We start from the raw sequence: 10989 nt of genomic DNA, 5'->3' as shown, positions 1-10989 counted from the left end.
TCTCAAGTCTGTCATTTGGCCTTTTTATTTCTCCCACTCACCGAACAAAGAGGAATTGAGGGGGGGTAGAAATGCAGCTTATAAGTATGTCTTGACTCATCATGCTGTTTCTTTGCTTGCGTTTGAACCTATTGTAAACTTGTATTTGCAGGCTTTTATACTCAATGAGCCACATCTACATTGCTGGATCCGAACCATTTATGTGACACCAGTATCATTGAACTCATCAGAGTGGGAGAAAAAAACATCAGCATGAGTTACACAGAAACGTGAAGCTTTTCTGCAGAAGTTATCCGGCCAAGAACAATGCAACGTAGTCCAGAGCATTGTACTAGGTGATTTCCCACCCAAATCTTGCATGGTTATTTTTATAACGCTTTCCTGTGAGCTTTTCAAAGCTTGAAGCTATCCTTAATTTGATACAGTGGTGAAAAGTAAAGTGACCAGTACCAGCTTCCTTTTGATCTAGCAAGCCTGGCTCATTGACCGGGCAGTATCACTTCTCTTTCTGAGTGGCAGGTGGTTGTGGTCACTGAATGCAGCAAGGTGCTCCTGACAGCTCATCAGCTCACGCTGCGTTTTATCAAATATTATCAGTATTATCAAATCCTTTCGACAGCCATCACAGCAATTTGCTCAAGTTTACATAGAGCACTCTTCGGCCTAACAGTGTTCTCAGATAAAACAGAGGAAATAATTTGTAGAACCCAAGGCGGGCACGGTAACAGCTGGCAGTGAGGGATGCGGCATTTCACTGCGGCATCAGCCGGGCTGCCCTCGCCGCCACCCCCCCCACCGCCACCCACCGCCCCCCATGCGTCCCCTACAGCCACAAAGAGGGCAGCTGCCAGGACCCGACACGGCCGAAGGCACGACAGCCCCGACGCGGTGCCTCCCGCCGCCCGCTGCTGTGCCGCACCGCCCGCTCCGCAGTGCCAGCCGGCCGGGGCTGGCAGCCGGGACTGATGGCCGGGGCTGGCGGCCGATGGCCGGAGCTGATGGCCGGGGCTGGCGGCCGATGGCCGGGGCTGATGGCCGGGACTGGCGGCCGATGGCCGGGGCTGATGGCCGGGACTGGCGGCCGGGGCTGATGGCCGGGGCTGATGGCCGGGACTGGCGGCCGATGGCCGGGGCTGATGGCCGGGACTGGCGGCCGATGGCCGGGGCTGGTGCCCGGGGCTGGCGGCCGGGGCTGATGGCCGGGGCTGGTGCCCGGGACTGGCGGCCGGGGCTGGCGGCCGGGGCTGATGGCCGGGGCTGGTGCCCGGGACTGGTGCCCGGGGCTGGTGCCCGGGGCTGATGGCCGGGGCTGGCGGCCGGGGCTGATGGCCGGGGCTGGCGGCCAATGGCCGGGGCTGGTGCCCGGGGCTGATGGCCGGGGCTGGCGGCCGGGGCCGATGGCCGGGGCCGATGGCCGGGACTGGCGGCCGGGGCCGGTGCCCGGGGCCGGCGCCCGGGGCCGATGGCCGGGGCCGGCGCCCGGGGCCGATGACCGGGGCCGGTGTCCGGGGCCGGTGCCCGGGGCTGGCGGCCGGGGCTGGCGGCCGGGGCTGGTGCCCGGGGCTGCCGGCCGGGGCTGCAGGCGGCGGGCCCCTCGCTGCCCGCGGCGCCCACCCGCAGGCCCGACCCGCGCTCCCCTCGGCCTCCAGCGCCGGCCCCGCGGGGCGTGTCCCGGGCAGCCCCGCTCCGCCCCAACCCGGCGGGAATGAGGGCGCCGCGGCAGCGGACGGGGCCGGGCCGGGCCGGGCAGGGCAGGGCCGGGCCGGCAGCCGCGGAGCGGCGGGCAGCGCCATGGGGCTGGAGACCGAGAAGGCGGACACCCGCATCTTCATGGACGACGACAACTTCCCGCGGAGCGGCGGCCCCGCGCTGTCGGAGGCGGAGAAGTGCGCGGAGGACGAGCTGGACCGCGACCCCCACGGGCTGAACGCCCACCTGCAGGTGCGCGCCGGCCGCGGCCGCGGGGACCCGCCCGGGGGGAGCTGCGCCGGGCCGCGGGGGCGGCGGGGCCGGGCGCGGGCGCGGGCGCGGGGGCGGCGGCGGGGCCGCGGCGGGGCGGCGGGCGGCGGCACCCGGCGGGCCCCCTCGGCCCAGCCCCGCCTGATGGCCGAGCTGCTTCTCGTTCCAGCTGGGGTTCGAGGACGTGATCGCGGAGCCCGAACTGACCCACTCCTTCGACAAAGTGTGGATCTGCAGCCACGCTCTCTTTGAGCTCAGCAAGTACCTGATCTACAAGCTCCTCACCCTGGTCCTTGCCATACCCCTGGCCCTGGTTGTGGGGATCGTCTTCGCCGTGCTCAGCTGCCTGCACATCTGGTAAGTGCGTTGGGTGGCCGGTGGGCTCTGCAGACAGCTCAGCACAACCCCCCCCCGGGGGCACTGCTGCCGAGCCGCTGGTCGCTGTCTTCGCCACCGGTAGTCAGAGCGGCTTAGTGACCTGCTTTATATTTGAAGGGAGAGAAATGAAAACAATGTCTTCCCTGTGGTTCGGCTCCCTGCCTTGCTTTAACCAGCAATCTGTCATGTCTGTGTAAGCTCCTCGGGGCAGAGAGCCCGCTTTACCATTGGTACGGCACCTACTGCAACACGTTCCAGCCTCGGCTGCCTGCTGGAGTAGCAATAATGGTTGCTTGGGTTTTTGTAAACTGGAGTCATGAAGTTGTTAAAATGTCCATTTGAAATGAAAGACCTGGGCAGAAGCATTGCTGACACCTGACACCTTCTCTGTACAGTTACTTCTTCCATTTTTTCCCTCAGAGACTGAAGAAAGCTTTTGAGGGCCCAGCTCACTCTTTCTTTGCTACTGCCACAAAATCTACTGTCACTGCCTTGCATCCGGTACCTGGGCATCTCTAGGTGCAGTGCCCCAGAGCGCTTTCTCCTAAGCAAAAAAACCCTGCTGAGCTCAGGAAGGCTGCTTCTGGCCATGATCCAGGCTCACAGACAAATACAGTAGCCCACCGAGTCACAGCAAACCTGGTGTACTGGCGAAATGTCAGGGAAGGGTACCTTGAGATGAGAAAGGCAGCTGATTGTGGAGAAGGAAGAAAGGCAGGGAAAAGAATGAGGTTGAGGAAAGAACTGAGAATCCAGGCGGCTGCAGAGGAAGGGATGAGTGCAGATTATCCATGTCATTCCTGCAAACCAGGATTTTCTGTATACATGGCTTCTGGGCAAAGTCTCATTTGTCTTAGATAACACTGACATCATGAAGAAGATTTTACAGAAAACAAAGTAATCCAGAAACTGGCAATGGGTATACATTGGTTATCTGAACCTAAGGTTGCAATCTTGTGGGTGCAGATTTCAATTTTTGAAAGTGGAATGGAAGTTGGGGTTGATGACGTTGTCATGAGCCACTTTGAAAACTGTTTAACTCAAATTTTGGAGCATAGAGTTCACCTAATATCCAAGGGAGTTGCAACACAGTTTAGAGCTACCCACCTGCTACTTCTGTGGTCCCAAAATTACTGTGAACACTGCATGGTATGCCCACACTTTTAGGTCTGTCAGCTGTCACTGTGCTGTAGTGTACCGTGTGACTGCAGAAGGGTATGGTGAGCATCTAGATTTCCAGTAGTGGAATTTCTATAGATGCATTTGTCAATGCCAAATTTATTAAGACTGTAATAAGATTTTGTGCTTCAGAATGATCTTGTATCTGGATTTCACAGCCTCTATATAGACATGAATTTCACTGAACCAGGACTCAGAGGTCAGTTTCTGTTTATTGAATCAGCCCCTAGTGACTCCCAGGAACTGTGGGTTCTTAGTACATCCGAAATAGGACTGTCCAAATGTGGCATTTCATTTGAAATGTTTCCCTTGACTTTCTGTGAACACACTTCCCCAACAACTAATTTCCTTTCCCTACGTTCATTGTCACTGAAGAAGCGATCTTTCATCTTGATCTTTCTTGCACCTGGGACAGGTGTGAAAAAATCACATAACTCAGTAGCACTATCTGCACCCCCTTGGACCCCATCCAGTGCTACCATCCAAAGCCAGCACTGCCTCATCTTCCCACAACCACAAGCTGGATTTTTTCCAACACAAAGGTGGAACTCACTGAGACTAAGTTAGCTTCTCTGCAGCTCTCCATGTTGCAGGTTTCTTGGGAGTAAGGAGTTCAAAGTTTCTGCATTTGCGAGGATAGCACAGGAGCAGTACGGGTATAGGGACCCTAAACACACGGTACTGACTCCATGTAGCCCCATTTGGGTGTGGAGAAAACAGTAACTTCTTGTTTTGTGGGTGAGAGGAAGGGAATTCCACTCCAAGTCTGTCTTCAGCTGTTGAAACATCATGGGAAAACCCTGGGCACACCCTTCTACATGGCTGCTTGCAGGAGGGCTTATCAAGTCTTTGTGCCTCACTTTCATCATCCAAACCAGTGAGACGATGATGTTGATCTTTTGCAGGGGAGCCTTTCCCGAGGCTAAATTCAAAGGTGTTTCAACATTTTTTGGAAGCACTTAGGCACAAAGCTCTGTTGATTGTCACACATGTTGTTGCCGTTTTGTCAGCATGCTAGAAATCCATGAAAGTCTGATTCAGCATTCCTCAGGCATCAAGGACACCTCATGAGTTGCCCCTCTCATACCCGATAGTAAACGTTGTCTTTCACCAGCAAAAAGTTTGCTAAAGAAGGAAGCAAATGCATGAGACTTCATGGAAAACAAAAAGAAAGCTGAGTAAGAAATATGTAATAATATACTTGGATTTTCATTTTTAACTGTAAAGATGGAGGATATACTTTTCCTGTTCTCAGACCGACTTCTTGAGCCAGAATCTAGTTTTATGCTACCTGGTAAAAGCTACTGATGGGCCGAAACTGTGCCAGCTAGCAGGTTGGAGATGTATGTACGAGCCAGTTCAAGGAAGACTGCTTCTCCAGATTTCTTCTCCTTTACTGATGGCTATCGTTCTCACCACCGACTATACACAGCAGAATTTGTTTGACTGAGTTTTAACATTTTTCTGTGAACATCAGCAAGCTTTTGAACATGTCCTTAGATTGAGGCTGTTCAGGTTATTGATTTTTGAACATGAGCAGAACACTGCTGGTTTTCGAGGCAGCACATGCAAAATCATGATATTATAAATCAGGGACCGGTTCTTGTTCCAAGCCACATGTTTGCCACCTGTTGGAAATTAACACTTGAATTTTATATACGCTTTTTTGTAGTCTTGTCTGAATAGTGTTCTGGTATGTTGCACATTCATGCTAAGAATCAGCGGTTCATCTGAGGATCCATAACTTCAGTCTTGGATCTGAGATGGGCTTTAAAGCACAAGGACTCAGCCAGTTTTATGCTCTTGTCATCAGCTGGAGCAGGTGCAGAGCTCTTCTTTGCCTGAGCTTCCATTCACGGTGCTAAGGTGTAACCAGGGACTTATAAGCAGATATGGACATGCATCGTCTCTTAACCTCTTTCTCCACAGCTCCATTTACAGAACTTGCTCTCATACTCTCATACTCAACCCCAAAACCACCTCCCTACTGGCTGTCCGAAATCAAAAGAAATTACAGTACAGCTATGCCACAAAGACCCACCTTATGATCTGGTGTTGCCTTGATGCCTCTTCTTCCATGCCCAGTATATATCCCTTGGCTTCTGAAGAGGAGGTTGGTGGACGTTGCTTTGCTCCCTTTTTAGTCTGATCTTTTCAAACCTACCCTGGTCCTGAGATATATAATGTTTGGTTTTAATGCACTTCATATACTGTGTACGGTCCTGGAAGGCTTTGGTGGTTGTCTCTTGCCTCACTCATAAATACCCCGAGGGTTAATTGGACTCAACAAGAAGCTTTGCAACTGCTAGGTAATATTTAGCCATCTGTTTGCAATGTTTGCTTGTATGGTAGAACCATGCAAGACTTTTAATTCAAAATCATGATGTAGTACCTGTGCAGATTTGGATTTAGTTAGTTTAACCTAATTAATAGTATAGCATTTGAAAAATAGCGTTAACACGTGACTGAGTTTCCATTTTGAAAAACTGTACAGGAGAAGATGTGATTCTTCACTTGGAAGTGGCAATCTGAATTAATAGTGAATGGTTACGTTGCCCAACTCTGTGAAACGTTGAGCTGCCTTGAACTCAAAATACTTTTATCAGTGGGATTTAATTTGTGCTTTGCCATTTCCAAGAGGTGTTTGGTTCTCGACAACGTTCCCTCAGGGATTAGCAGGAAAAAAGTAATGTGAACAAAAGCGAGAAAGGTTGATGTGTATCATTTTATAGATGTCATGCCTTGAACAGAAAGAATAGAAAATTGGATAAGATGGAAAAAATGGGGCAATTTGCTCTTTTCAGGTTAACAGTTCCCAAAAGAGGTAATTCCTTCTACTTAGTGAAAGGATGGGTATTTTATGATTTAGATACATAGCGGGATTCAGTGAGAGGTCATACAGGTAGTTGAAATACCTTGGCTACATTCAGCTTAGGTGCCAAATTCAACAGAGCTTTGATGCGTCTTCCTAGTGCTGTACTATGTGGTAACACTAGTAGTACCAATATTGCAGTAAATGTTGATACCCTTGGGATATGCTGACTTTCCTTCCACTGTTAGATATTACTCAGCAAGCAGTTACTGTCTCTGTGAGTAGAAGTGCAGACTGTGAGCACTGTGAATGAAGGATGTATATGTTCATGTTTATTTGGCAGGTCACAAAAACAAATGCATAGCTTCTGATGGGGCTTGGTTATTTATTTTTGAAGTATGTGCCAGATCACTCTTCAGAAGGTACAGCACACCCTCTGATGATTTGAAAATGCTGCATGGTAGGATAGCATATCCTATGCAGAACAGGATGCGTACTTACATACGTGTAGATACATATATAGGCACACGTATTTTAAAAGTTAGAAAATACCTTTTACTGCTCTCTTGGGTGTAAAGGATTTTCTTGTCTGTGGAAAGGTGTTTGAGTAATTGTTGTCTAAGTAGACTGAATTTTATTTTAAAATTGAAAGTTATTTACAGTAATTAGCTTTGGTTGCTAGCACATTTCACATATCCTCCTACGGAGTTGGCATACATTGTTTTTTGCATACATTTACCATAAAATTGGATAGCAAGGGCTGAACAATTATAAAACATTACCAAAACATTTTAATATTTATTTTATTTAACATTATCGAGGTTGAGTTCTGATGCTGCATGAACAACCTCTACAGCAGTTGCAAGTAGTATAATCACTGTTTTTCCAGTCTTTCCTAATGACATCTTGGTGATTCACTACATCTTCTTCTGAAACTTCTGCATAGTGTGGTATTTGTTTAGTTTGTATTTTGTGTGATCCTGTCGACAGAGGGTCCAGTAGAAATGTCAGCTTTTCTGCTTCTCTCCAGTTTGGTTAGATTTTAAAAAAATGCAGGCCAAATTAATTTTAGATGGCAGCAAAGGAGCAGTGACATAGCCTTTATAAACTAACTGAAATGGAAAAGGGATGAAGTCAACACAATCTGAGTAGCCATTTCTGGTGTTTTCCCTGCGTTGCTTGGAGAAATACCAATATTTTTTTCCTTTGCATTACTGATGTTTATCAGCTGTATTCTAACAGGTGAAGCCCTAATTTCATTCTCTAGAAATTAGCTCTTCTATATGCAGTGATACCATAGGTGGTTATAAAACATATAGTTTACAGGGTTCAGTTTAAAACTAGAGACCCATTATTCCAGTAACACTCACAGTTCTATACGGTGTGTATATTAGTAGCTGTTTCAGCAGAGACAAAGGAAGAGAAGGTTTTAGAAAAACTATTCTTGTTTAAATCCATCAGGGTTAGCTTAGAGTGCAGCATAGGCATACTAGTATATGGATTGCGTTGTATGATAAAAGATGAGAATCTAGTTAGGTAAACACCGAAAATAATTAATTTTGACTCTTTAATTTTCAGGTTTTTAACTATTTTTTTAAATGTGCCAGGGTTTTTTTCTACTTATTATTCTGAGCACTACTCATTGGAAATACACAATACTTGTAAATGTTTTTAGACCTATGATGGAATAGTAAAGTAAACATTTCTTGTCATTCCAAGCAAAGTTGACAAGAGTTCTACAGTGGAATTATGCGGATGCAGGACTGGGATCTTAAATTTTGAATCCAACAGCAAACTAGAACAGAGATTATCATCTTCATCAAGAGAATCTATAGCTTCTTTATCTAATTTAGGAAATACACATGTTATATGCCCATATGTGCACTTCTGGCTCACCTCTGCTATTAGCATGTTTGACTTAAGTCACCGCTAATGGCATTGCTTTGGAACTGGGACATACAGAGAACATCCCCAGATGCTTACCAGTCTTCAGCAGATGAAAGCACTATACTTTCAAGTATACACCCTGGGTAAATAAAAAGATCTTTCCTCTGACCAGGAGTTTTGACCTCATTCTTTATTAGTTTCTCGTCCACAAATGAAAAACTTTACACGATCAGCGAGATCCCATTCTTCTGCGGCTGGACATGTCACTCTGTACTATAGTAATACCATGTAGCCAGATGGTGCTTTACCGTTTCTGTTGCATTGCAGCAACTTGCAACAGTAACATTAGATTGGTAGAATGAGATGCAGCAGCGATGCCCATGTGTGCTTGTGCATTTGGGTGTGTGAGAGAGATGGATAACAGAAACACCAGAGACAGCAGAGCAAGAACAGATCGTAAGAAGCACTGTTCCCAGTCAATCAAACTGGGGAACGTGGTATTTCTGACAAGCCCCGAAGACCCACATTCAGATGTGACCACAGCCCAAATGAGTCCTTAGGGGATGACCCTGCTTTCCAGGCGCAGCAGGGTGGCAGGGGGGTTGCAGTGTATCCGGGTTCCAGCCCTTCTGGAAGCAAGGAGAGAACAGCAGAAGTGCACCCCTGTAAAAGACATGTATTAGGAAGCAGAAACATGATGAAAAGAAAGCTGGCACCTCCTGTCCTCTGTGCTGCACACAAGTGATTCTGGCCAGAGCACCATGTGCATCATGTTGCATGTGCAGGTGTGAGGCTGTGAGCAAATAAAACGGACGGAGAATGACTGCAAGAGTGTAAAATCGACTTCTTTAGAGATTCGGAGTGATAAAATCACCTCCTCTTTTATAAGATCTCACACTTGTGTTTGGTTGTCCTGATTTCCCTGTGCTATAGCAGCAGCAATCTTCAAATCTAACGTTTTCTTTTTTACAGGATTGTGGTGCCTTTTGTGAAAACCTGTCTCATGGTCTTGCCTTCAGTGCAGACTATATGGAAGAGCCTGACAGATGTTTTCATCGTACCGTTCTTTCAGAGCATAGGCCGATGCTTTGCCATGGTTAATATACACCTGGACCAAGAGTAAACACCAGGGATGCGACACTGCCGTAATTGTAGCTGGTGTTACACCTCTTTGCTAACCTAACATATAAGCACTTACCATTCCAAACTGTTAATTTACAATGGCTGGTTTAAGTGGGAACATGCTATTTTTACTAAAACTCATTTATTATCAGGGAGATCAGTTTAAGTAGGCAGTTTTCATAGCTCATTATTTTAACAACAGAGCAATCATGGAGTATGTTGGCAACACTTTATTTTAATGGTACGTTGATTGCTAGATTACAGGAGAATTCTCATGGAGGTTAAACAGCCACCACAGTGATAGTGACTGGCATTATTACTATAAATATTTCGATACCTTAGGTGAAACTGATCTCTAGGGTTTCGCGTTGGCTTTACTGCAGTTCCACCAGGGATCATTCTTGGCCCTTGCTATGCAGAATGATAAACCCAGTCCTGTACTACCAGCAGTTAAAACGAACATGACTCATTGCATAAACATACAGGGAAGGAACTGTTGTGTAATTCTCCTGTATTGGCGGGGGGTGGGGGGAGGGAAGCTCCCTAGAAGTTTATCCCTTAAAATAAGGTGTTAGCTAATGATTTGGAACATCAGCTAATCTGTATATTTTATTTAATGAGAGGTTAACTTTGCTGTATATTTTGTACCTTTGTAAATGGCACTTGATCAGTTTTCTTTGAAGTATTATTTACTATAGTATTTGAATTCTAACCAACTTATTAGGCAGTAAGGGTGAGACACTGCAAAAAAAATTAACTAAAATTTACATTTCTAAATTATGTAGATTTTTAAGTGTTGCCATGCAATTCTGGTATATTCATTATATATGGTTACGTGTAAAAGCAAAGATTATAAGTTTTCATACAAGACTATGCAAAAGAGCTGGAAATATCTGTTTATGAGAAATGTTTTTTATTAAAAATGGGGTGTAGTAAATGCAACCCTGCCTATTTCTGTATTATTTGTATGAACACTGTGATATTTAAAATGGTAGACACTATGCTGGCACTTTTAACTAGGTAGCAAGCTTTTATGGAAGGCATGTGAGTGTAACTGGTATCCTTGTCTAATTCTCCTCACCTAGTGACTTGACCCTCCATGTTGCTTATTTACTACTACAAAGCCTAATCCCTAAAAAAAGCCTTCTTTCTTCTGCACCTAATATGACTTTGTAAACTAGAATAGCAGAATGTATGCAGAGGTACATTAAAATTAATTTAGCCTTCTGATGGGCTTATGCTGCTGTTTTCTTTAAATACAGATGGTAAATTGCAATTGTAAAATGTGTGATTTAGAATGTTATTTTCTAAAATGATGTCACAGATTTCTTATCAAACAAGAAGTATATAATAAAATAATAAAACGTTGGCTTTTTCCCATTTTTACTTCATTTTTTCAGATTTCTCAACTTTTAAAAAGCTCTTAAAATGCCAAACAGCATAGAATACTATGCAGTTCTTCCAAAATATAGGAGAGGGAAGAGAAATGGATGAGCATCAATACAGTTCCACTATTATCAACTGTATTTAACATATTTCAGTAGAAAATTATGTATCTCTGTGTGTAGTTAAGCCCATACAGAATGATTGCTTTCTCTGAAGCAGGTCTCTGCAGAATTTTGGCTATGTTAAAAAAAATGCCTAATTCTTTT

At 46.2% G+C, this 10989-nt stretch overlaps 1 protein-coding gene across 1 annotated transcript; it reads left to right on the top strand.

Moving 5' to 3' along the window:
- Positions 1–1687: 1687 nt before the first annotated feature.
- Positions 1688–10717, top strand: CAV2 (caveolin 2). Its single transcript, XM_055809038.1, has 3 exons — positions 1688–1941; positions 2129–2316; positions 9188–10717. Exons 1-3 carry the CDS (start codon positions 1792–1794, stop codon positions 9336–9338), a joined length of 489 nt encoding a protein of 162 aa, XP_055665013.1. The 5' UTR covers positions 1688–1791; the 3' UTR covers positions 9339–10717.
- Positions 10718–10989: the final 272 nt, after the last annotated feature.

Source organism: Falco peregrinus, chromosome 6, assembly GCF_023634155.1.
Source record: "Falco peregrinus isolate bFalPer1 chromosome 6, bFalPer1.pri, whole genome shotgun sequence".
Lineage (NCBI taxonomy): Eukaryota > Metazoa > Chordata > Aves > Falconiformes > Falconidae > Falco > Falco peregrinus.
This window is presented reverse-complemented; position numbering and strand designations above follow the sequence as displayed.

Bases quoted from the DNA above. Each gene is read 5' to 3' on its own strand.
- CAV2 (XM_055809038.1), top strand. From the start codon at position 1,792: ATGGGGCTGGAGACCGAGAAGGCGGACACCCGCATCTTCATGGACGAC. The intron at 1,942-2,128 runs GTGCGCGCCGGC...TTCTCGTTCCAG, and splicing joins GGCTGAACGCCCACCTGCAG to CTGGGGTTCGAGGACGTGAT. The intron at 2,317-9,187 runs GTAAGTGCGTTG...TCTTTTTTACAG, and splicing joins CTCAGCTGCCTGCACATCTG to GATTGTGGTGCCTTTTGTGA.